Source organism: Asparagus officinalis, chromosome 7 (genome assembly GCF_001876935.1).
Source record: "Asparagus officinalis chromosome 7, Aspof.V1, whole genome shotgun sequence".
NCBI lineage: Eukaryota > Viridiplantae > Streptophyta > Magnoliopsida > Asparagales > Asparagaceae > Asparagus > Asparagus officinalis.
Genome location: NC_033800.1, coordinates 128,148,637 through 128,176,390, shown reverse-complemented (window position 1 = coordinate 128,176,390; position 27,754 = coordinate 128,148,637). Strand labels below are relative to the sequence as shown.

The window sequence follows — 27,754 nt, the reverse complement described above, 5'->3', positions numbered from 1 at the left end:
GGTCTAGTAGAAATCAAAAGTCATTGTGTCAGAATAAAGCGAAATTTGCGATGTCAACCGGGAACGGGCAAACGAGCAGGGCTCATTGCTTTGCCATGAGCACCACCCTCTCGGTGCATTTCAGGACTGTCTGCAGGGTGAAATCGTCATTTCTATGTTTGATTTGATGTTTTAGTGTTTTATCTCAGATCTAATAAGTTGTATAGTCGAGATTAACTCTTGTTTAGGGTTGATAAGTGGATCTAGTATAAATAGTTGCTAGACAATATTATGTAGGCAGTTTTCATCATTGAATAAAATTTTGCAGCCTAGAATTAGGGTTCCTTCCAGTATCCGACTTGATACAATTTAGAGGTGGTTTTTGTATCAATTGTTCTTGTTCTCTTAGTGCAGTCTTCTTCCATATAGATTTGGCGTTATTTGGTACTAGAGCATCTGGTTTCCCAATGGCCAAACAAGTTCATGGACATGGTCGTGGTGGACATCGTGGTGGGTCGTGGTGGACATCGTGGTGCGTAGGGAAGAGGGAATTTGGCGGACAACGAGAACCAATGGCAGCGAGATCTATGCAATGTGGAGAACGACGATCTCAGAAGGCAGGTTCAAAAACTCCAACAGCATCTGACGCTGTTCAAGTTGCAGACAGAAGAGGGGTCTGATTCTGAATTTCGAGGGAGGAAAGTGAAGAAGAGGGCAACTTTCACGGACAGGAGGCATAGCCATGGAGTGCAATGAGAATTCCGATATGATCCCTTGCGGGGCATCAAAATGAAGATTGAGATTACAGAGTTTGCAGGTAAGGCTAATCCCGATGAGTCCATTGATTGGTTGAACACAGTAGAACGGATTTTTGATCTTAAAGACCTGTCAGAGAGTAATAAAGTGAAATTGGTTGCCATTAAATTGAGAAAACATGCATCCATCTGGTGGGAACATGTTAAGAAACAGCAATCAAGGGAAGGAAAAGCGAAGGTGGAGATGTAGGAGAAGATGAAGAAGCTGTTGCAGCGGAAGTTTCTCCCTGACCATTATAGGCAGGAAGCTTTTATTGACTATCACGGCCTCTCACAATGTGGCACGTCAATAGGGAAATACATGAATGAGTTTGACCATTTGAGGATGCAGTGTGATGTTGTGGAGGAGGATGAACAAACCATTGCTCGATTTCTGGGAGGTCTCCGCCTGGAGATTTCTAATGTGGTCTATTTGCAGCAATACTGAACTTATGAGGATGTCTGTAGACTTCCTCTGAAAGTTGAAAAATAACTCAAGGGTAAGGGGAAGACCAGCAGTTGAAGATACACAACTCTTATCAAAGCAACCACCCCAACAATAGCAAGGGTCCTACAAAACTATACCAGACCAAGCAGCAAGGTCTAGTAAAACCAAGAAGGTGTGGTATTTCAAGTGTCAAGGACTCGGACAGTATGCCTCAGATTGCCCGAATAGACAATTGGTTATGCTAGTGGAAGAAGACATTAATCTGACATTTGATGAGTCGGATGCTGAGCAGGTTGAAGGGGAAGAGGAAACTGAGATTGTTTATGCTAATCATGGCGAGGCCCTTGTGGTTTGTCAATTACTAAACATGACTGCAACAGAAGATGAACAGTCGCTAAAGAATAACATTTTCCACACAAAGTGCATGACGAAGGGAAAGGCCTGTAATATGATCATTGATGGAGGAAGTTGTGAGAACGTGGTCTCTACAACTATGGTGGCGACACTGGCTCTGAAGACAAAAGATCATCCTCAACCATATAAGTTGTCATGGTTGAAGAAAGTGAATGACATGAAAATTAGAAAGCAATGTCTCGTGCAATTTTCCATCGGGAAGAAATATAAGGATGAAGTGTGGTGTGATGTAGTACCGATGGATGCTTGCCATATACTCTTGGGTAGACCGTGGCAGCTTGATCTCAAGACAAGGCATGACGAATTCAGGAACACATACACCTTCAAGAAGGAAGGATTGACTATTACATTGAGCCTAACAGACATTTGACAAACTAAAGATGTAAGCAGTAGTCTACTCTCGAGAGCAAATTTCAATGAGTCTGCCAAAGAAACTCCAGTATCCTTTGCCCTAGTGATCATAAAGGAGAACGGGGAGAAAGCGGTTATCCCATACCAGGTGCAATCCGTGCTAAAAGATTTTGCTGATGTGACTCCAGAGGAGATTCTACGAGGATTACCTATTATGAGGGGCATTCAACACTGTATTGATCTTGTTTCAGGTGCTTCTATTTTGAACAAAGCTGCATAGCGGATGAGCCCGAAGGAGTACGAAGAGTTGCAGAGGCAAGTCGTCAAGTTGATGGAGAAGGGGTTGATCAGAGAGAGCATGAGTCCATGTGCTGTTCTAGCCTTGTTGGTGCTGAAACATGATGGTTATTGGTGTGAGTGCAGTGATAGTAGGGCAGTGAACAAGATCATCATCAAATACAGGTTTCCTATCCCTTGATTTGATGATCTACCTGATCAACTACATGGTGCGACTGTGATTTTAAAGATATATATGCGGAGTGGATATCATTAGGTTAGGGTGAGGCCAGGTGATGAGTGGAAGACCGCCTTCGAGACAAGAGACGGGTTGTATGTGTGGATGGTAATGCCATTTGGGTTGTCCAACACTCCGAGTACTTTCATGAGGCTGATGAACCAAGTTTTTAAGGTATTCATAGGAAATTCTTTATGGTTTACTTTGATGATATCCTGATCTACAGTATGTTGCGCGCAGCGGAAATTTCGGCAGCACTTCAGCAGCACAACAAGAGAGTCAGATCGCAATAAGAATTCTCGTCTCACCAAGGAGACAAGAATCTGAAGCGGATATCTCAACCAAGTGAGATATCGGCTCTTCCTCTCATCAGTTCTAGGACTGACCTGTCGAGGGATCCTAAAAGCTATTACAAATCACACAAAAGCAGTACAACCAATTTTTACGTGGTTCGGCAAATTGCCTACGTCCACGGGGCAAGGAGGGGGGAGATCTACTAATAGAGGAAGAGAATACAACTAGGGTTTACAATCCCTCAATCTAAACCCTCACACAACCTCTCAAATCCCTCACAATATCTCTCTACAAAAGAAACCAAAAGCCTGCACATAAAACTCCTCTTTGCTCGCAGCCGCAAAAAGCTCCTTGCACGTCCTCTTTGCTTCTGCGTTCCCCTCTTGTGCACAGCCTGCTCTGTCAGCTTTTCTTGTTTGCACGAAGCCGCCGCCAACAAAAAATTCCTCCTGCACTTGCTCTTTGTTCTCCTGCACTCCAGTCCTCAATGCCTACCCTAAAACCCTAATAAAATATTGTTTATATAGGGAGGCTTTGGTTCACGAAGCCGCAGCCGCAAAATTCCTCCTGCACTTGCTTTTTGTTCTCCCGCACTCAAGCCCTCAATGCCTCACCTAAAACACTAATAAAATATTGTTTATATAGGGAGGCTTTGGTTCGTGGGCCGGCTTCACGCGGAAACAAATTGAAACCGCGTTCATTTTTTCTTTTTCTTTTTTTTTTCTCACAGCCTTGCACGTGGGTGGCCCCCACTATCCGCACAATTCTCCACCTCGGTGAAGTTTTCTCAAAACTGAGCCGACACCAAAGCAACCAAATGTCCCACTTGTTGTGTCCAGTACGAAGTGAATCCACAACAAGGCGAGAATCCGAACGAGAGTCCAAACAATCTCAACCCCCATCAAAAATCAACTAATCCAAACCGGCTGCATCTGAAAGACTGCCTACGTATCCTCTTGCCCAAGGAATCAAGCCGAACGTAATTCATCCAAATGGCCATCAACGGCCTCAACAATTACGGATGTGCAACAAGTTTCGACAATGATCAAACTTGTTGTTCGGAACCACCTTAGTGAGTATATCCTGTTGGCCTTCTTGTTTTGATGATGTTTAACAAACAATTTACCACTAATGTTGTTTGTCTAGTATTTGTGTTTTCTTATTTATTATAGACAAACAACGTAGTTGGAGGATGGATGGATTGCGCCATAATTATCAAGTCTATATAATCATTGTGCAAAGTTTCAAAACATTGTTTATGTCAAAACATCAAACTTCATGTATATCACTTTTTTCATGTTTTGAACACTTTTGCAAAATAATGAGATTTCATAATTGGGAAATGCAAATTGGAAAATTCTTTTTGTAACATGTTCAAAATATCATTTGCAAACATTTCTCAAAGTTTCATCAAGTTTGGAATTGATTTGTTATGTTTAAAGGAATTTACAAATTCACGTTTTCGTTCGTGCACATGTTCGTGCATGTTTTACAAAACTGATGAGTTTTTACAAATGAGAAGTGATATTTGAAAAAATCTTTCTCTGACATGTTTATCTACATATTTAGAAACTTCCCACAAAATTTTACTATTTTTGGAGTTGATTTACTGTGCCTAATTGATTTTACAAAATCGTGTATCACAGCAGATTTTCAGAAACTGTATTTCTGTGTTAAAACATTTATTTCTCTCAACTGGGAAATTCTTTTTCATAAATTCTTTCTCTAATATGTTTTTATACATGTCTAGAACCTTCTTTCAAAATTTCATAATTTTTGGAGCTGTTTTACTATTTTTAACCGATTTTATAAAATCAGATATACCTGCTTCAGTACCGTCGGTCGACCGAAATTTCCGCCGGTCGACCGAAATTTACCACCGGTCGACCGAAATTTCCACCCGGTCGACCACGGGATTTTCGGTCGACCGACAATATGACCGTTGGACTTCTAACGGCTATTTCTGAGCTGTTTCTCTGGGGGCTGTTTTGTCATTTGTTTGGGATTTTTTGCTGAGATTTCTAGTGGGTATATATACCCCATTGCTGATGTCTTTTCAAACTGATTAAGAGAGTTTTAAAAACAAGTTTAAGAAAGTTTTAAACAAGGGTTTGAGTTTGTTTAGTTTGTTTTTGGGGTTTGTTGTTACAAAGAGGAGTTTGCATCACCAGTTGAGGGAAGTTTTCACTGCAGATTGAGGGATTCATTCTCAATCCTCTTCATCCTCTTCTTTGTGTTTATAGAGAAGTTTTCTAACTCTTTTCTCTAGCAATTTCATTATTGATTTTCATATACTTATTATTGCTAGTTTGCTATTTAAGTTAGATTTCATTTTACTCATTGTTACACACACCCACATTGAGCTTATTGTATCTTTCATACATAGTATAGTTGGGTGGTGAGAGATTGTAACTTTGAGTTGTGCTTTCATTGTGTTCTCATCTATTGTAGAGAACAAATTTATATTTGTTACATTGTGAGTGTGTAGTGAGGTTTTCGGTGAGCTAGAAACCGAGTGTGAGGAGTGACGTTGATCGGTGAGCGTTGAAAACCGATACTGTGAGGTGTAAACGTTATTCGGGTGAACGTAGAAAACCCGGTTGATAGTGGATTTCTCCCCGGGAGTGGGGAGCGGAGACGTAGGACGGAAGGTCCGAACTCCGTGATCATATTGCTTGTTTGAGTGTGCTTTGGCGTTCATTCATATTTATGTTCATATCTTATATCGCCATTGTCATTAGCTCATTATCTATATCATCCACTATCTTGTTTAGATTGTTTACCCCTTGTGTTAGTTTACATATCCTATACATATATCATATTGTATATCTCTTTGATAGGATATATCATCTTGTGTTAGCTCATATATCCTTGCATATATCTCATAGTATATATCATTGCTAGGATATTTACCTTTGTTCATATTGCTTATTCTTGCACATAACTCTTGTATATCTATCTTGCAAGAATATACTTGTTAATTAATTTTAATTGGCATTTAATCGGATTAGATTAGCATAAGACCCTAATCACCCCCCCTCTAGGGTCTAACAATTGGTATCAGAGCTTGGTGCTCTTTGATTTAAGGTCTAATCGCCTTGAGTTAAAGATCCAAGTTATCTTTTTGTGCTAATCTTGTTTTGATTGCATTTGTATCTTGCTTGCATATTTTTACAAATTATGGATATGAATGATGCATCTTGTTTAGGCTATGATTCTAGTGTTGCTCCTAGATTAGACAATTTCCCCTATGCCCAATGGTGTGTTAGATTTAAACTATTTGTTAGATCTAAACATTTTGATTTATGGGAAATTATAGATGATGCTTATATTGTGCCCATTTTGGAGAAATCCAAGTGGAATAAAAATGATCATCGCATGTTTACTATGAACAACATTTTGTTAGAATATTTGTTAAATGCTTTTAACTCATCTATGTCTAACAAGTTTGTTCATTTTGATAGTGCTTACACCTTATGGATATTTATAGAAGCACATCAAGGAGACTTGGAGGCGATCCGACAAGCTTTGGAGGATCCCGCTTCAAGTTCATGTGGAGCATCATGCACACGGCCACTAGGCGATAGCCCTAGTGAGGTTTGCGAGTTCGAAACCATAAATGATTTACCTAATGATGAACTTGCTTGTGCTAGTGAAAAATTATTACATGCCTTTAACAAATTGCAAAATGATTTCATTAATTTACAAAGCAAGCATGAAATTTTGAAATCCGATCATGAGTTGTTAGCATCTAAGTTTGAAACTATTTCTAATGAAAATGTGATCCTTAAAGAAAACAATGAAAAATTAAAATTGGATCATGTTTCTTTAACTTCAAACGTTGCTAGTTTAACTCATGAAAGAGATAATGCCATGTTAGAAGTAAAGAACATACAAAATAATACAGCTTCTTTTATAAATGACTATTTATGTTCTACTTCTAAAAATGCATATGTGCCTAAAAATGAAGATTTGAATCTTATGAAAAATAGTATTTCATCTTTAGATTCAACTTTGAAAATATGCATTAATAACCATAAGAAGCTTATGAACATTTGTGCCAAGACCAAATCAAAATCATCCACTCATTATCCACACATGTATAGCAAAACTTACAAGTGTTCTATTTGCGGCCGTCAAAGTCATTTAGCTAAGTTTTGTTATGATGTACAAAAACATAAGAATATTAATCATTCTTGTGCATCTCATGTAACTTCTTCATCACATGAACACACACATGCACCCATTATTCATCATAAGCATGCTCACGTGTATCATTGTGATTTTTGTGGTAGAGTTGGTCACTTAGCTAAGTTTTGTTTTGATTTGCGAAAAGTTTCTAAATCGCAAAATATTTCAAGTAGACCAACATTATTTCAAAATGTTTCTCATTTGCAAAATAATCTTAAAAGACCATCTTTATTTGCAAATGTTCCACGTGCACCTTTTAATGGTCAACATAAGCAAATGCTTCCTTTCCATTGTACACATTGCAATCGGAAGGGTCATTTGAGTAATTATTGCTATGACCGATCCCGTGCACCATATATGTCCAAGAGGGTTCATAACCCTAGGACTTTGAGCTTTAATGATAGGGGTCATGTCCCTAAATCTTTTGGTACCAAGAGTTCTTGGGTACCAAAACAAACTTGATTTTTAAACCAAGAATTTTTAGTATTCTTATTTTTGGATAAAATAAACCATAATTTGTAGTATCTTTAATATATCTAAATATTCTTTTTACTGCTTTAAGATGTGAAACTTTAGGATTTGATTGAAATCTTGCACATAAACATACACTAAACATAATATCAGGTCTACTAGCAGTAATGTAAAGAAGTGATCCAATCATACCTCGATAGAGCTTTTGATCAACATTCTTACCATTTTCATCTTTGTCAAGAGATGTTGTAGTGCTCATAGGTGTTGGTTTGCTTGTTGAATTTTCCAATCCGAATCTTTTAAGTAAATCTTTTGCGTACTTGCTTTGATTGATGAAAATTCCTTCTTTCAATTGTTTAATTTGAAGTCCAAGAAAGAAATTTAGTTCACCCATGTGACTCATTTCAAATTCATCCTGCATATTCTTAGCAAATTCTTGACAAAGATTATTGTTAGTAGAACCAAAAATAATATCATCTACATATATTTGAATTAGTAAAATATCTTTATTTATTTTCTTAATAAACAATGTTGAATCAACTTTTCCAATATCAAAACCTGAAGTTAAAAGAAATTTCTTTAATCTATCATACCATGCACGAGGTGCTTGTTTAAGACCATATAATGCTTTCTTAAGTTTAAAAACATGATTTGGAAAACTTTCATGTTCAAAACCTGGAGGTTGTTCTACAAAAACTTCTTCATTTATAAAACCATTTAAAAAAGCACTTTTAACATCCATTTGAAATAATTTAAAATTCATAAAACATGCAAATGCAAGTAAAATCCTAATTGATTCTAATCGTGCAACTGGTGCATAAGTTTCATCATAATCAATTCCTTCTTCTTGATTATAACCTTGAGCAACTAATCTAGCTTTGTTTCTAACAACTTGACCAAATTCATCTAATTTGTTTCTAAAAATCCATTTTGTTCCAATAATGGATTTATTTTGAGGTCTAGGTATAAGATCCCAAACATTATTTCTAGTAAATTGATTAAGTTCATCTTGCATAGCTATTATCCATGAATCATCAAGAAGTGCTTCTTTTATATTTTTAGGTTCAATAGTTGAAATAAAAGCATTATGAGCAATCAAATTAAAATGTGATCTAGTAGTTACTTTGTCAGATATATTTCCTATAACTAAATCATGTGGATGATTTTTAACTTCTACAAAATCTTTAGGTAAATCATTTTGTAGATTATCATCTTTTGTAATATCTATCATAGGAGTATCTTGTATGGTATCAATTACATCATCATCATTATTTAGTATAATAGGTATTTTTGAAAAACTTTCATTAAAAGAAACATGTAAAGATTCTTCAATAACTTGTGTTCTTTTGTTATAAATTCTATATGCTTTACTGTGATTAGAATATCCAACAAAAATTCCTTCATCGGATTTTGAATCAAATTTATCTAAGTTATCCTTTGTATTTAAGATAAAACATTTACAACCAAAAACTTTAAAGTAAGATACTTTAGGAATTTTGTTATAAAATAATTCATAAGATGTTTTCTTTAAAATAGGTCGTAATAAAACTCTATTTAATACATAACAAGCTGTTGATACGACTTCTGCCCAAAAATATTTAGGTAAATTACTATCACATAACATGGTTCTAGCACATTCTTGTAAGGTTCTATTTTTCCTTTCTACAACTCCATTTTGTGGAGCAGCTCGAGGAAAAGAGAATGTGTGTGATATACCATGTTGATCACAATAATTTGCAAATAATTCATTTTCAAATTCACCTCCATGATCACTACGTATAGAGATAATAGAAGTTGATTTTTGATTTTGAATTTTCTTGCAAAATATAGAAAACTCATTAAAAGCATCATTTTTATGTTTAAGAAAAATTACCCAAGTGAATCTAGAAAAATCATCAACAAGAACAAATGCATATCTACTTCCATTTAAAGATGCTACTCTAGATGGACCAAAAAGATCTATATGAATTAATTCTAATGGTCTATTTGTAGATATTATATTTTTAGATTTAAAAGAAGATTTGTGCATTTTTCCTTGTTGACATGCATCACAAAAATTATTTTTAAATGACATCTTAGGCAAACCATTTACTGAATCATTTTTAGAAATCTTAGACATATGTTTAAAGTTAACATGTCCAAAACGTTTATGCCATAAAATAGAATCATTAGATGATGCAATAAGACAATGTTCATTTGAAATATTATTCATTGATAACACATATATGTTATTTTTTCTATAACCTTTAAAAATAATGGTTATTAAATCAATATCATAAATTAAGCATGATTCTTTTTCAAAAACAATTTTATAACCTTTATCACAAAGTTGACTAATACTTAGTAAATTATGTTTAAGACCATTAACTAATAAAACATTATCAATGATAGGTTTGTTTGGATTACCTACGGAACCAATACCGATGACTTTTCCTTTGTTGTTATCTCCAAAAGTAACGGTACCTCCATCCTTGTTTTGAAAAGATGACAACAATTGAATATTTCCAGTCATATGTTTAGAGCAACCACTATCTAAAATCCACCTATCTTTCTTGGGTACCTGAAAAAATAAACATTTACATTTTGGTACCCATACTATGTTGGGTCCTTTAAATTAGCCTTTAGGAAACCAAACCCATGAAGAGTTTGATTTACTTAAATAATTAGATGATAAACAAATATTTTTAATAAAATCAGAAATATAAAAATTCTTATTAAAAGAAGATAATTCTTTTGGAACCCAAATAGAAAAGAATTTTGATTTCTTTTTATACAAATTTTCATATTTATAATCATGCAAATCACAAGAAGGTTTTACAAAAATTGTATTCTTTGATTTGTTTTTATTAATTTGAAAACCTAATCCTTTTGTCTTTTGTGATTCTCTTTGAAAAGAAAGAATATTATTAAGATTTTCTTTTCCTTTATTAAATTTGCTTACATTTAAACATATATCTTCATATCTTGATTTAAAAGAAGAAATATCTTTATCTAAACTATTAATTCGAATATTTAACTTATTACATTCTGATTTTAAATATTTATTTTCATTAGATAAATTATCATTTTCTTTTAGTAAAGAAAAATTTTCTTCTTTTAATTCAACTAATTGAGAATTAGTATAAGTAGAGGAATTTAAATCTGAAATTTCTTCACGTAACCTTTTATTCTCACCTTTAAGAAAATTATGTGAAATTTTTAATCTTATAAAAGTTTCATATAATTCATTAAAAGCATCTAAAAGCTCTTCATTTTCACTTACATCATCTTGTGCCATGAAACACATGTGAGCACTTTCCTTTTCTTCAATTTCTTCATCTGAGGATGATTCATCACTATCATCCCAAGTGACCGCCATTGCTTTCCTCTTCTTGTTATTTTGAATATTGTTGAAGTTGTTGAAATAACTTGATTTTTGTTTATTCTTCAACATTGGACAATCTTTCTTCATATGCCCTGGTTTATTACACTTAAAACAAAGAGGGTTAGTTGAATTTGAATTCTTAAATTTAAAATTACCTCTTTTGATGAATTTTCGAAATTTTCGTGCAAACATGCCCATTTCTTCATCATTATCATCTGAATCTTCTTTATCTGAAGTAGTATTAAATGCAAGAACTTTCTTGTTCTTAGATTCTTCATCATTCTTCCTATCTTCAAGTTGTACTTCATATGCCATAAGATTACCAATAAGATTTTCAACCGTAAGAGTTGACAAATCATTGGCTTCTTCAATAGCGGTAACTTTCTTTTCCCATTGTGGAGTAAGTGAACGAAGTATCTTTCTTACCATCTCCACTTGAGTATATGTTTTTCCAAGACCAATAAGAGAATTTGTGATGTCGGTGAATCTTGTGAACATTTCTCCAATAGTCTCATTTTCCTTCATCTTGAATAATTCAAATCTGTGCACAAGAACAGAAATTTTAGATTCTTTAACTTTAGTAGTACCTTCATGAGTTACCTCGAGTGTGTGCCAAATATCATATGCGGATGTGGCCGTTGACACCCTATTGAACTCATTCTTGTCAAGTGCACAAAATAAGGCATTCATTGCTTTAGAATCCAAATTCGCATTGTTCCTTTGAGATGTAGTCCATTCCGCGAAAGGAGTTGTTGGTTTCTCATATTTTGTTTCAACGACGTTCCAAAGTTCGTAGCCAAGAGATTGGAGATAGATCTTCATCCTACACTTCCAGTAGTTGTAGTTCGTGCCATCGAACATTGGAGGACGATTTGTAGAGTGACCTTCCTTGAATTGTGATGTATTTGACAATGCCATCTTTCACCTTGCTCTGATACCAAATGTAGGATCTGAAATAGATACACTTGAACACTAGAGGGGGGGTGAATAGTGTTCTTTTAAAATTATTGCAAAGTAGATAATAAATTGCAAAGAAAAAATGGCAATCTCAGAAATTTGCAAACACAAACACAAGGATTTTATACTGGTTCCACCAAACTGGTGTACATCCAGTCCCCAAGCAAATCCCGCTTGAGAGTTTTCACTATGATTTTGAATAAACTTACAAAATCAAATGCAAACCTGACCAATTTGCAAGTTCCTGCAAATTGCAACACCAATTGACAAACTCCTTGTCAATTTGAACACCAATCTCTAACCCAAGAGACTAACCCTCTCACAACCGAGAGAAAACTTGTTGAAGAAGAACACAATGATCCTATAAGCCTTGAATGTGTAATAATGTGCAGCAGTGGCTTAGGATTCTTTTAATCTTTGTAAAATTGCCTAATTGATTTGTTTTTGATGAAAGTATATAGGCAATTTCAGAAACTCTTCTTTTTCAGAAAATCAGAATGTTTTTCACTTAGGAAATTGCTCAAGAATCAAAGCTTATGGGTATGTATATTTTTCCAATTTTTCTGAACAAATAACCTATATATACCCCTTGAAAAGACAAGTTTTTAAAGTTTGAAAACGTTTAAAAACGGCCAAAAACTGTCAGATATTCAAATTCTGAAAACTGAAAAACTGTCTCTTGTAGTCGACTACTGTAGTCATTAGTCGACTACACTGAGTTCAGACAGACTCTGTGTTTTCGGAAAATGTTCTCAGTAGTCGACTATAATGATAATTAGTCGACTACACTGAGTTCAGACAGAAACTTGAAAATTTATATTTTTCTTCAGTAGTCGACTACTGTAGTCATTAGTCGACTACACTGTAAAAAGACAGAAACTTATGTTTCTGTCAAACATCTCAGTAGTCGACTATAATCTCTATTAGTCGACTATACTGTAAAAAGACAGAAACTTGTATTTGAGTTATATACATGAGTAATCGACTACTATCCTAATTAGTCGACTATTAAGATCAAAAATTCAGAAATAATGAGTTTTTATAATTAAGTTTTAACTATTATTCTAATGGTTAACATAGGGGATTTCTATAGTTAACCAACACACTAAGCCTGTGTTAGTGTATTCTAAAAATGTGTGTGTGTGCGTGTGTGTGATCAAGGCTTGTACAAATATTCTAAGCAAAGAAAAATTCAAATACATTATCTTTTGTTCTTCATTTTCTTCACTTCAAAATGCCTTGATATTCACTTGCACTTGTACATATTCTGATATTGAAATCTGCATATGAAAGTTAGTGCACACAAAATATAAATTGTTATCATCAAAACATTATCATGGAGAAATGATATTCAACAATACTTACCGCCTGTGACAAATCTGGCCTCGTACATACCATCGCGTACATCAAGCTCCCAACCGCGCTCGCATATGGAGTCTTCGACATCAACTCACGATCTTCAACTGACTTCGGTGAGAGACCAGCTGAAAGCTTCAAATGGGCTCCCAATGGTACACTAACTGGCTTCGTATCCATGCTAACATGGAATCGCTGTAGAACTTTCTTCAAATAAGCCACCTGTGTCAAACAAATTCTGCCATTTTTCTTGTCTCTGCCGATCTCCATCCCTAAAATGCGCTTCGCCTCGCCCAATTCCTTCATCTCAAACTCATTTGAAAGCTGAACTTTCAACTCATCTATAGCCGACCTGGAAATAGAGGCAACCAACATGTCATCGACATAGAGCAACAAATAAATATACGCACCTCCTTTCAACTTGCGAAAATATACGCAAGGATCAAACTGGCTCCGAGTGTACGAATGACCAAGCATAAAACCATCGAATCGCCTATACCACTGTCGAGGAGACTGCTTCAAACCGTATAGCGATTTCTTCAGTTTGCAAACTAATTTTTCTTTCCCTGCAGCTCGGAATCCCAATGGCTGAGTCATATATATTTCTTCATCAAGATCACCATGAAGAAATGCCGTTTTCACATCCAACTGATCTAATTCCAAACCATACTGTGCCACCAAAGCTAGCAAAATCCGAATCGAAGAATGCTTCACCACCGGAGAGAAAACCTCATTATAGTCAATACCTTCCTCCTGTGCATAGCCCTTCGCAACCAACCTAGCCTTGAATCTCAACGGAGTGCCTTCAATGCCCTCCTTCTTCGTGTATACCCACTTGCAACCAATTGCCTTCCGCCCCTTTGGAAGCTCAACAAGCTCCCATGTATCGTTCTTATGAAGAGATTCCATCTCCTCCTGCATAGCCACCTGCCACGAATCAGCCTCCGAACTCTGCTCGGCCTCTCTGAATGTAGTAGGCACTAACTCATCGATACTCTCCACCGGAAGTGCATACGCAACTGTGTCGGCATACCGTGCTGGCATCTGTATGTTTCTCCTCTGTCTCCTAGCCGCAATAGAATCCTGAACCTGAGCCGTCGGTTCCTGATCCTGCACATTTGTACTCGTATCCTCCGTGTCATCGTCGTGCTCGCCTGGCGTCACCTCAGTCGGCACCTGCATGGATACTGTACCATCTGGACAATGTGGAGCTGCATCGATCTCCACCACCTGCGATATCTCCTCCGTCGGGTCGCTCTCCACCTGATGAGAGCTGGGAAGCTTCAAGATAGAAGCTTCATCAAACGTGACGTCCCTACTCAGCACAATCTTCTTATCAACTGGATCCCAAAGCTTGTATCCCTTGACACCACGCTTGAATCCTACAAATATGGCCTTCCTAGCTCGAGGTTCCAATTTATCAGTTCTAACATGATAATATGCAGGGCACCCGAATACCTTGAGCTGGTCATAGTCATGTGCTGGCTTTCCCGACCACATCTCCATAGGGGTTTTCCCCTCAATCGCAGATGAAGGCAGCCTATTAATGAGGTGGCTCGCATATGTAAGTGCCTCAGCCCAAAAGATCTTCTCCAAACCACTCTGCGACAATAAGCATCGGATCTTCTCCAGTAAAGACCGATTCAACCTCTCTGCCACCCCATTTTGCTGCGGTGTATGACTAACTGTGAAGTGTCTCTCTATGCCCTCGTCTCGACATAGCTGCTGAAAGGGGTCAGAAGTATACTCACCACCGTTGTCGGATCGCAACGTCTTGATCTTTCTCCCAGTCTGCAGTTCCAATCTCTTCTTCCACTCCACAAACAAATCTAGGACTTCACTCTTCTTCGTCATGGTGTACACCCAACAACGCCTAGAATAGTCATCTACAAAAGTGACGAACCAATGTCGACCACCAAGTGATGCAGTCTTGGTGGGACCCCAAACGTCTGTGTGCACGTAATCCAGGATGCCCCTCGTCTGATGAATGGCAGTCCCGAACTTCACCTTCGTCTTCTTGCCAAGAACACAGTGCTCACAGAACTCAATCTTCCCACTCTTGGCTCCCTTCAATAGCCCCTGCTTGCACAATGCCTGCAGTGACTTTTCACCTGTGTGCCCCAATCTATAGTGCCAAAGTCTGCTCATGTCCGCTTCTGAAATAGCCGAAGCAACCTGGCCAATCTCGGTGCTTCCCTTCAGATAATACAAATTCCGATTGCGGACTCCCCTCATCACCACCAATGATCCCTTAGTAACCTTCGCTACAGCGTTTTCGAAAGTCACCTTGAATCCCTTCGCCTCCAAAGCTCCAACTGAGATAAGATTTTTCTTCAGTTGAGGAACAAATCTCACCTCCTTCAACTCACGGACTACTCCATCGTGCATCCTAATCCGTACGGTACCTATCCCACAAACGCCACAGGATTGATCATTTCCCATGACAACAACGCCCCCGTCGACTTTCTCAAAAGATGTAAACCAGTCTCGCCTAGGGGTCACATGAAAAGTAGCGCCGGAATCAAGCATCCAATCTGATGCATCCACATGGTTCACCTCCGGAGTAATCAGTAGAGAAAAGCACGAATCATCGGAATCATCGCCTTTCGCAATATTCACCTCATTGGCCTTCGGGCCCTTTTTCTTGCCATTCTCCTTCTCCTTGAGCTTCGGGCAGTCTCTCTTCCAATGTCCCTGCTCCTTGCAGAATGCACATTGGTTCTTTGTTAATTGGTGGCGGCCTCTAGACTTTGACCTTCCTCTATTACCACCTTTCGGATATGGGCTTCTACCTCTCGTCGACAAGGCCTCTCCTGAAGTACTAGCGCGGGAAGTCTCCTTATCCTTCCTCCTCAAATCGTAGTTCGTCAAAGCGTTAGTCACTTCACTATAGCTGATAGAAGATCTCCCGTTCAACAAAGTGAGCACGGAGGTATCATACTCCTCATCCGGTAAGGAGCCTAATAAAATAATCGCCTTGTACTCATCCGATATCTTCTCATCAACATTCGCCAAGTCCGACAACAACTTCGTATAGTTGTTCACATGAGCCGCTAGCGAGGTGCCTCTGGACATCTGAAATCTGAAGAGTCTTCGCAGCAAGTGCAACCTGTTCTCAACACTCTTTGTGAGATACTTGTTGTTGAGAATTTCCCACATCTTCATTGCAGACGTCACCCCAATCACATCATATTTCAGCTCCTGTTCCAAACAGGACCTGATCACCCCACAAGCGTTCCTATTCATTTTCTCCCATACCGGCTCATCATATTTAGGTGGCCTCTCGTGGACCATAATGGTCTCTTCCAAATTCTGAGCATTGAGCGCATCCTGTACGTCGCTCATCCACAAACCAAAGTTGATTTTGCCGTCATACTTCACCACACTAATTTTAGTATTCTGAAAACCAACTTGTATTGTACTCGCCATCGACTTGCTGCTTTCACCTTCTTCTCCCATTGCAAACTAACTTCAAATTGTAGAGAAAGAACAAATTTGATAGAATTAGGAACCACCCAACTGAACCCTAGATCGGATTCCAAATAGATCTCCTATCCACACGAGGAAAGCGAAATCTCCAACGACAACTCAATTTGATAGAATTAGGAACCACCCAACTGAACCCTAGATCGGATTCCAAATAGATCTCCTATCCACACGAGGAAAGCGAAATCTCCAACGGCAACTCCTAATGCTATCTCCACCGAAGCCGAGAACTCCAAGAACTAAGCTTCACACAAGAATCTTCCTCCACTAAAAAACCCTAGATCTGAAATCTGGGCTCTGATACCACTTGTTGCGCGCAGCGAAAATTTCGGCAGCACTTCAGCAGCACAACAAGAGAGTCAGATCGCAATAAGAATTCTCGTCTCACCAAGGAGACAAGAATCTGAAGCGGATATCTCAACCAAGTGAGATATCGGCTCTTCCTCTCATCAGTTCTAGGACTGACCTGTCGAGGGATCCTAAAAGCTATTACAAATCACACAAAAGCAGTACAACCAATTTTTACGTGGTTCGGCAAATTGCCTACGTCCACGGGGCAAGGAGGGGGGAGATCTACTAATAGAGGGAGAGAATACAACTAGGGTTTACAATCCCTCAATCTAAACCCTCACACAAACTCTCAAATCCCTCACAATATCTCTCTACAAAAGAAACCAAAAGCCTGCACATAAAACTCCTCTTTGCTCTGCGTTTTCACCAAAGCCCCGTGCCTGCTTCGTCAACTTTTCTTGTTTGCACGAAGCCGCAGCCGCAAATTCCTCCTGCACTTGCTTTTTGTTCTCCCGCACTCAAGCCCTCAATGCCTCACCTAAAACCCTAATAAAATATTGTTTATATAGGGAGGCTTTGGTTCGTGGGCCGGCTTCACGCGGAAACAAATTGAAACCGCGTTCACACTTTTTTTTTCTTCACAGCTTGCACTGTTGTGCGCAGCGGAAATCTCGGCAGCACCTCCGATGCGCAACGTGCACAACAAGAGATTAGATCACAATGGAATTCTTGTTTCTCAAAGGGAACAAGAACCAAAAAGCCAGATATCTCATCAAAGTGAGATATCAGCTCTTCCTCTCGTCAGCTCTAGGACTGCGCGTCGAGGGATCCTACAAGCTATTACAAATCACAAATTTTATGTGATTCGACAAATAGCCTACGTTCACGGGGCAAGGAGGGGGGAGATCTACTATTAGAGGGAGAGATACAACTAGGGTTTACAATCTCACAATCTAAACCCTCTCAAACAAACTCTCAAATCCCTCTTACAAATTCTCTCTCAAAAGAAACAAAAAAAGGGACTGCCTTTGCTTTTCACGCCCGCAGCAAAAATTCACAGCCGCCAATATCTCCTCACACGCCTCCAACTCTCTGCCACCGCCTTCAAGACCCAGCCTCTTTGCTGTCTTCGTAGCCGCCCAAAAGCACCCGCACCTTTTTGGCTCACCAAACTAGGTTAAAGCCAAGCTATATATATATAGCTGCAGCCCTAGAAAAAATCCAGTCCGAATAAACAATTCACCCAACCCGATATTTCACGCGACTCAACTCTCACAAATGTTTCTCGTGCTCACATGGACGTGGGTCCCTCCACGTTCACAATTCTCCACCTCGGCGAAGTTTTCTCAAAACTGAACCGACACCTAAGCAACCAAAAGTCCCACTTGTTGTGTCCAGTACAAACTCAATCCACAACAAGTCGAGAACCCGAACGAGAGTCCAAACAGTCTCACCCCCATCAAAATCAACTCACCAAACCGGCTGCATCATAAAGATTGCCTACGTATCCTCTTGCCTAAGGAATCAAGCCGTCCGTAGTTCAACCAAATGGCCTCCAAATGCCTCAACACCGAAGAATGTTCAAAAGTTCCAAACAATGACCAAACTTCACTCCGGAAACAACTTTGGTCAACATATCTGCAGGGTTGTCCTTCGTGTGGATCTTCTCCAATATGACGTCTCCTTCATCCAAAACGTCACGAACAAAATGGAATCTGACATCGATGTGTTTCGTACGCGCATGATAAACCTGGTTCTTCGCCAAATAGATAGCTGACATGCTATCACAATATACCCGAAGGGTCTCCTGTGCGATCCCCAAGTTCTCCAATAATCCCTGCAACCACAAAGCTTCCTTCACAGCTTCAATCAACGCCATATACTCTGCCTCCGTAGTAGAGAGAGCCACTGTAGATTGAAGTGTGCATCTCCAACATACCGGTGCTCCTGCTAGTGTAAACACATATCCGCTAGTAGACCGGCGTTTGTCCTGATCCCCAGCATAATCAGAATCCACATAACCAATACAATCCTGCCTGTTCTTCTCATTCTTCTGAAATACCAAACCAACATCCACGGTACCTTTGATATACCGTAGAATCCACTTCACGGCCTCCCAATGACCCTTCCCGGGTTGTGCATGTATCCTAGATACCATGCTCACGGCCTGTGACAAATCTGGCCTTGTACACACCATCGCATACATCAAGCTACCCACAGCATTGGCATATGAAACTTTGGACATGTATTCACGGTCCTCAACTGAAACAGGTGACATCTTAGCTGATAGCTTAAAGTGGGGAGCTAATCGAGTACTCACCGCCTTGGCATTGCCATCATAACTGAATTTCTTCAGTATCTTCTGCAAGTAACTCCTCTGTGTCAACTTAAACCTCCCCTTCACCCTGTCTCTCTCAATCTCCATACCCAATATCTTCTTTGCTTCTCCAAGATCCTTCATCTCAAATTCGGATGACAGTTCCTTTTTCAACTTTCTAATAGCTGAAGTATTCCTGGAAGCTATGAGCATATCGTCAACATATAACAGCAAATAGATACACTCACCATTCTGTAGCTTGTGCATGTAAACACACGGGTCATATGGGCTCCTCGTGTACCCTCGGCCAATCATAAAGCCGTCGAATCTCTTGTACCATTGTCGCGGTGATTGCTTCAATCCGTAAAGAGACTTCTTCAGCTTGCATACCAATTCTTCCTTTCCTGCAGCTTTGAACCCCATAGGTTGTGTCATGTAGATCTCCTCTTCTAAATCTCCATGTAGAAAGGCTGTTTTCACATCCATCTGGACCAAATCCAAATCCAGCTGTGCCACCAATGCCAATAAAATACGAATCGACGAATGCTTTACAACAGGTGAAAATACCTCGTTGTAATCAACGCCCTCTAGCTGTGCATATCCCTTGGCAACCAATCTGGCTTTGAATCTAATTTCCCCAATAGAAGATCCCTCTTTCTTTGCATACACCCACTTGCATCCAATAGCCTTCTTACCTTTCGGTAGCTTTGCAAGTTCCCAAGTGTCGTTCTTATGAAGAGACTGCATCTCCTCCTCCATGGCTTCCCTCCACCTAATCGAATCAGAGCTTGACTCTGCTTCCTTGAATGTAAAAGGAACCAAATTATCAACGACTTCTGCTGATAAAGCATATGCAACCATGACATCGTTATATCTAGCTGGCCGACGAATCTCTCTTCTCGGTCTATCTGCTGCAATGGTCCTCTGAACATGACCCTGTTCCTGAGTCCCATGATCTACTGTATCCTGTATCTGCCCATCTGTCTTCTCATCTCCTCCCAGTGTCACCTCTGTAGGAGCCTCAATGGATACAGTGTTCTCTGGAGTGGGTGGAGTCACATCATCCTCCACCTGCTGTGATATCTCTCCTGTCTGGTCTTCCTCCACCTGCTGAGGAACTTGAAGCTTCATCATGTACGCCTCGTCAAATATGACATCGTCAAATATGACATCCCTGCTAATAACTATCTTCTTGTCTTGTGGATCCCATAACTTGAAGCCTTTAACTCCATCTTTAAATCCCACAAAGACTGCTTTCCTCGCCCTCGGATTCAATTTACCATCACTGACATGGTAATAAGCTGGACACCCAAATATCCGAAGCGACTCATAGTCACTAGCTACCGAACCAGACCAACGCTCCAATGGAGTCTTCCCCTGTATCGCAGTGCACGGCAACCTATTCACGAGATGGCTCGCATAAACCAACGCTTCGGCCCAAAAGGATCTTGACAATCCACTCTGTGTCATCATACATCGCACCTTCTCCAGCAAGGTACGGTTCAATCTCTCAGCCACCCCGTTCTGTTGCGGTGTCTCACGTACTGTGAAGTGTCGTCTAATGCCGTGATCCCGGCAAAACTGCAGAAACGGATCACTCTTATACTCTCCTCCATTGTCTGAACGAAGAGTTTTTACCTTTCTACCTGTCTGCAGCTCCACTTTCTTCTTCCACTCCACAAAAATATCCAGGACCTGATGTTTATGCTTCATCGGGTATACCCAATTTCTCCTGGAATAGTCATCAATGAAAGTGACAAAATAGTTGGCCCCACCAAGTGATGTGTGCTTGGAAGGACCCCAAACATCTGTGTGAATATAGTCCAATATACCTTGGGTATTGTGAATATCGGTGCCGAATTTCACTCTTGTCTTCTTCCCAAGTATGCAATGTTCGTACAGCTCCATCTTGCAGGTCTTCGCACCCTTCAATAGCCCCTGCTTCGCCAATACCTGCAGGAACTTATCACCAGTGTGTCCCAATCTCATGTGCCATAATCTGGTAGTATCTTCCTCTGCGGTAATCGAAGCTGCCAAACCCCCTTTTACTGTCTTGCCCTTCAAGTAGTAAAGTTTGTTTTCCCTGACACCTCGCATCACCACCATGGACCCCTTTGTGACCTTCAGAGTTGCATTCTCCAAGATCACCTTATAGCCAACTGCCTCCAAAGTTCCAAGCGAAATGATATTCTTCGTCAATTGAGGAACGAATCTCACTTCTTTCAGCTCCCGAGTCACCCCGTCACACATCCGGATCCGTACTGTACCAATACCACCAATAGGGCATACGTGATCATTACCCATGAGCACGACATCCCCTCTTTCCAACTCCTCAAAGCTGGAGAACCAATCCCTCCTAGGGCAAATATGGTATGTAGCACCAGAATCCATCATCCACTCCGTAGAGTCAGCGTAACAAACTGACGGTAATGCAGAGCAAGAATAGCCTGAAGAATCCGTATCTGAATTGTCGTCACTAGCCTTGACAACATTCACTTCCGAAGCTTGTACAGCTTTCCCTTTATTCTTCCCAGCTTTGTCTTTCAACTTTGGGCAGTCGTTCTTCCAATGTCCTTCTTCTTTGCAAAAGCGACATTGATTCCTACCAATATTTCTATGGCCACCTCTTGACTTCGATCTTGAGCGATCACCTGGACGACGGTTTGGACCACGGCCTCGAACTGCTAATGCATCTCCCGATGCCTTCTCGGAGGGTTCGCCATCACTCTTCCTCAACTCATAATTCACCAAAGCTGAGGTCACCTCCTTGTAGCTAACCGTAGTTCTTCCATTTATCATAGTGAGAACAAACGTTCCAAAATCATCCTCCGGCAACGAACACAATAGTAGCATCGCCTTGTCTTCATCCTCAACCATGATATCTACATTGGCCATATCCGAAATTAGCTTCGTGAAGTTATTAACATGCTCCCGAATGGAAACTCCCCTTTTCATCTTGAATTGGTAAAACCTCTTCTTCAAGTGAAGCCGATTTTCAATGCCCTTCGTCAGATACTTCTCATTGAGTGTTTCCCACATTCTCTTCGCCGACGTCTCGTTCATTACGTCATAAATAAGATCCGGTGTCAAGCATGACCGAATAACTCCACAAGCTCTACTATTCATTTTCTTCCAAACCTTATCCTCCATATCAGCGGGTTTCTCTTGTAACTCAAGAGTCTCCTCCAAATTTTGTGCATCCAATGCGTCCATCACCTGACACCTCCACAAACCGAAATTGATCTTGCCGTCGAACTTCGGAACATCAATTTTTGTATTATTGATGCTCAGACTTTGTATCGCCTTTGAAAGAGACGATCCCGATGTGCTTGTTTCTCCCATGTTGTCGATCTAATCTTCAAATAGGAATCCTTCAGCGAATCCTTCGAACAAGCTCCCAAGTCCAACCCGGAGCTCTGATACCACTTGTTGTGCGCAGCGGAAATCTCGGCAGCACCTCCGGTGCGCAACGTGCACAACAAGAGATTAGATCACAATGGAATTCTTGTTTCTCAAAGGGAACAAGAACCAAAAAGCCAGATATCTCATCAAAGTGAGATATCAGCTCTTCCTCTCGTCAGCTCTAGGACTGCGCGTCTCACGGCAAGAACACAAATTTTACGTGGTTCGGCAAATAGCCTACGTCCACGGGGCAGGGAGGGGGAGATCTACTATTAGAGGGAGAGATACAATTGGGGTTTACAATCTCACAAACTCTAAACCCTCTCAAACAAACTCTCAAATCCCTCTTACAAATTCTCTCTCAAAAGAAACAAAAAAAGGGACTGCCTTTGCTTTTCACGCCCGCAGCAAAAATTCACAGCCGCCAATATCTCCTCACACGCCTCCAACTCTCTGCCACCGCCTTCAAGACCCAGCCTCTTTGCTGTCTTCGTAGCCGCCCAAAAGCACCCGCACCTTTTTGGCTCACCAAACTAGGTTAAAGCCAAGCTATATATATATAGCTGCAGCCCTAGAAAAAATCCAGTCCGAATAAACAATTCACCCGACCCGATATTTCACGCGACTCAACTCTCACAAATGTTTCTCGTGCTCACATGGACGTGGGTCCCTCCACGTTCACATGCACGTGGGTGGCCCCCACTATCCGCACACAGTACACTGTAGAGCAACATCTGATTCATCTAAAATAGGTCTTTGAACTGCTACGCGGACAGAAGTTGTATGCAAATGCAAAGAAGTGTCACTTTCTGGCTGACCAGGTAACCTTCTTAGGGTACATGATCTCTGGAGATGGTGGTGCTCATGGCAAAGCTATGAGCCCTACTCGTTTGCCCATTTCCGAGTGACAGCGCGAATTTCGCCTTATACTGACATAGTGACTTTTGATTTCTACTAGACCCACTTATTTTGTCCTCTAGTGCGCCCTCCATCGTCCTATTCTGCATCACCCTTGATCCATATCTAATGTGGGACTAGAAGTTAAAATACAATTTTGAAATACATCAATAACGGCAAGCTATTTGTTATAATGTTATGCAAGATAAATACCACTCTCACTGAAATAGAAAATTAAAGTTGGAAGAGCTCCTTACCTGATCCAGGAATTGATTTTGCTATATGATCTGCAGCTCGAAAAATGTGAACATTTACTAGAGTGCCTCCTTGGACAAACTCCAATACACAAGCATCTCTCTCCTTCAAGCAGTTTTCCTTGTATAAATCTGACCAACCAGATGATAAACATAGGCGCCCATCGCACCAGGTGGATAATTTTACAGACCATGAAGTACCCCGAGGATCTCGAAGGTCTATTGAGTTCTTCATATTGAGATTATATTTCTTAGCCAGTCCTGCTGGAATTCTCTGAAAGCCAAAAACAACAAAGAAAATAATTTTATATTTTTCATTTGTTACTAAGAAGAGGGTGGTTCATCATACTTATACACCTTGTAGAATTATTATGAAAGGAGAACTCTGATATGAAAATAAATTAATAAAGGCTAATTCTAAAGCAGAAGGCACTAAGTTTAACTAACTTATACGTCAAATCCGGACTCCTCTTTAAAGATGACAAAATCATAGAAGATCTTCTAATACTCCCCATCAAGCTGAGCATTGACCGAAATGCTTAGTAAAGCCCAGCTTGTAAAAGACTTGAATATCATGGTATCCCCGTTATTTCAACAACTGTTGACAAAGTTTTAATGTCAAGGACAACTCTGAGAAAAAAAAAGCATCACAAGCGACAACAAGAAAAAGAAGCTTCACAAGCAACCCCAAGAAAAAAAAATTCGTAGATCCAAGAAAAAAAAGTTTTGCAAGGCATATGAAAAAAAAAACAAGAAATTGCAAGCAGTAATGAGAACACAGGCTTCACAAGCAACATCAAGAAAAAAAAAACAAGCTTTGTATACGAATAAAAGATTGTGCTATGAAGCAATACAAAGTTGAGTTGTTCCCATAAGATATAGAGAACAAAGAAAACCAAGGATGATTAGCTGAGGCACTTATAATTTCAACGAGAGCACGATGCATGCGAGAGATCAAAACAGTGGTGGTGCATTCATATTCGAAGAGAAAACGAGATTGTTTGTGATATTGCTCCAAGGGGAAGCACGATGGTGGCGCTTGTGGCAAATCTCCCCTCGGGAGCTATGGGTGTTGTGCGCGGCGGAAGCTTTCTGAGCAACACGAACAATAACTCGAACTAATCACAACTAATATGCAAACACAACCAAAAACAAGAACAAGTAATTTTACGTGGTTCGGCAAGTTGCCTACGTCCACGGGGCAAGGAGGGGGGGGGGAAGTTCTTACTATTAGAAATCAGAGAATATAAGTAGAGTTACAAATTTCTCAGATCAAACCCTAAAACAAAGCTCTTGATCTCTCTCAACTCTCCCACAATTGGATGCAACTATTCGATTCCCAGTAGGCTTTGTGCACGTTGGCGGATGACCGCGTCGGTCGACCGCTGATCTGTCTGGCTTCTACCTGCTGATTCCTTTGCTGATTTCCTATAATTCTTCAATTCTCCACCTCGGCAAATGTTTCCACCAAAAAACTGAGCCGACACCAAATCATCCAATAGTCCCTTAACAAGTCAGGGAACCAATCTAGAGCTGAAACGCGATCTCTCCCCCCATCTGAATCAACTGATCATACCGGCTGCATCTGAAAGATTGCCTACGTATCCTCTTGCCCAAGGAATCAAGCCGAACGTAGTTCACCCAAATGACCTCCAAAGGCCTCAGCACTGAAGGATGTTCAAAAGCTTCATACAATGACCAAATTTTACTCCTGAAACAACTTTGGTCAAAATATCTGTAGGGTTGTCATTCGTGTGGACCTTCTCTAATATGACGTTTCCATCATCCAATACGTCACGTATAAAGTGGAATCTGACGTCGATGTGCTTCGTGCGCGCATGATAAACCTGGTTCTTCGCCAAATAGATAGCCGACATGCTATCACAATATATCCGAATAGTCTCCTGAGCGATCCCTAAGTTCTCCAATAATCCATGCAACCATAAAGCCTCCTTAATAGCTTCAGTAACTGCCATATACTCTGCCTCTGTAGTAGAGAGAGCCACTGTGAACTGAAGCGTGCAACGCCAACATATAGGTGCACCTGCTAATGTAAAAGCATAACCTGAAGTAGACCGGCGTTTGTCAAGATCTCCAGCATAATCAAAATCCACATATCTAATACAATCCTGTCCATCCTTCTCATCCTTATGGAATACTAAACCAACATCCACGGTGCCTCGAACATACCGTAGAATCCACTTCACGGCCTCCCAATGACCCTTCCCGGGGTCGTGCATGTATCTCGATATCATGCTCACGGCCTGTGACAAATCTGGCCTCGTACACACCATCGCGTACATCAAGCTACCTACTGTACTGGCATATGGGACCTTCGACATATAATCTCTGTCCTTAACTGAAACAGGTAACATCAACGCTGAAAGCTTGAAGTGGGGAGCCAATGGTATGCTAACTGTTTTTGCATTGCCATCAAAGCTGAATTTCTTCAACATCTTCTGCAAGTAGCTCTTCTGTGTAAGTTTCAAACTCCCTTTCACCCTGTCTCTCTCGATCTCCATACCTAATATTTTCTTTGCCTCTCCAAGATCCTTCATCTCAAACTCGGATGACAGCTCATCTTTCAACTTTCGAATAGCCGAAGAATTCCTGGAAGCAATAAGCATATCGTTAACATATAAAAGCAAATATATGTGTTCACCATCATGTAGCTTGTTGTAGGCATATAAAATTGCTTATAGGTCCCTTTTGCTCAGCTCGGCACGAACCGACAAACCAACGAGGCGACGAGATTGACTAATTGCACGCAAACAACGGAATACGTCCATTCGCGTGCGGGATCAAGCCAAGTGTTCGAAGAGTCAACGAGTCATCCAACCAAAGGCATACTTTTACTGCCAAATCAGGAATCGGATTTACTGCCTAATCAGGATCCAGATTTACTGCCAAATCAGGAATCGGATTTACTGCCTAATCAGGATCCAGATTTACTGCCAAATCAGGAATCGGATTTACTGCCTAATCAGGATCCAGATTTACTGCTAAAACAGGAATCAGATTTACTGCCTAATCAGGATCCAGATTTACTGCCAAATCAGGAATCAGATTTACTGCCTAATCAGGATCCAGATTTACTGCCAAATCAGGAATCAGATTTACTGCCTAATCAGGATCCAGATTTACTGCCAAATCAGGAATCAGATTTACTGCCAAATCGGGATCTAAATCAACCGAATCACGAGACCGGAAAAAACAGCAAAAACCACAACACCCAGAGGTGGCCGACAGTTGTCATTTTGCGGCCACCCAGAGGTGGCCGACAGTTGTCATTTCGCGGCCACCCAGAGGTGGCCGACAGTTGTCATTTCGCGGCCACCCAGAGGTGGCCGACAGTTGTCATTTCGCGGCCACCCAGAGGTGGCCGACAGTTGTCATTTCGCGGCCACCCAGAGGTGGCCGACAGTTGTCATTTCGCGGCCACCCAGAGGTGGCCGACAGTTGTCATTTCGCGGCCACCCAGAGGTGGCCGACAGTTGTCATTTCGCGGCCACCCAGAGGTGGCCGACAGTTGTCATTTCGCGGCCACCCAGAGGTGGCCGACAGTTGTCATTTCGCGGCCACCCAGAGGTGGCCGACAGTTGTCATTTCGCGGCCACCCAGAGGTGGCCGACAGTTGTCATTTCGCGGCCACCCAGAGGTGGCCGACAGTTGTCATTTCGCGGCCACCCAGAGGTGGCCGACAGTTGTCATTTCGCGGCCACCCAGAGGTGGCCGACAGTTGTCATTTCGCGGCCACCCAGAGGTGGCCGACAGTTGTCATTTCGCGGCCACCCAGAGGTGGCCGACAGTTGTCATTTCGCGGCCACCCAGAGGTGGCCGACAGTTGTCATTTCGCGGCCACCCAGAGGTGGCCGACAGTTGTCATTTCGCGGCCACCCAGAGGTGGCCGACAGTTGTCATTTCGCGGGCACAGTAAAGGGAGCCTATAAATAGGCCCCCTTGGTTCATTTGTT

General features: G+C 40.6%; 1 protein-coding gene across 3 annotated transcripts in view; it reads right to left on the bottom strand.

The window, feature by feature from the left end:
* The window catches only part of LOC109848541 (B3 domain-containing protein REM5-like), a 46,422-nt gene that overhangs the window by 5,634 nt on the left and 13,034 nt on the right, over window positions 1–27,754 (bottom strand). For all 3 annotated transcript variants that reach the window (XM_020418097.1, XM_020418099.1, XM_020418098.1), the window contains exon 4: window positions 23,784–24,054. In XM_020418097.1, the coding sequence (XP_020273686.1) occupies window positions 23,784–24,054 (271 nt within the window). The remainder of the gene's footprint in view (window positions 1–23,783; window positions 24,055–27,754) is intronic.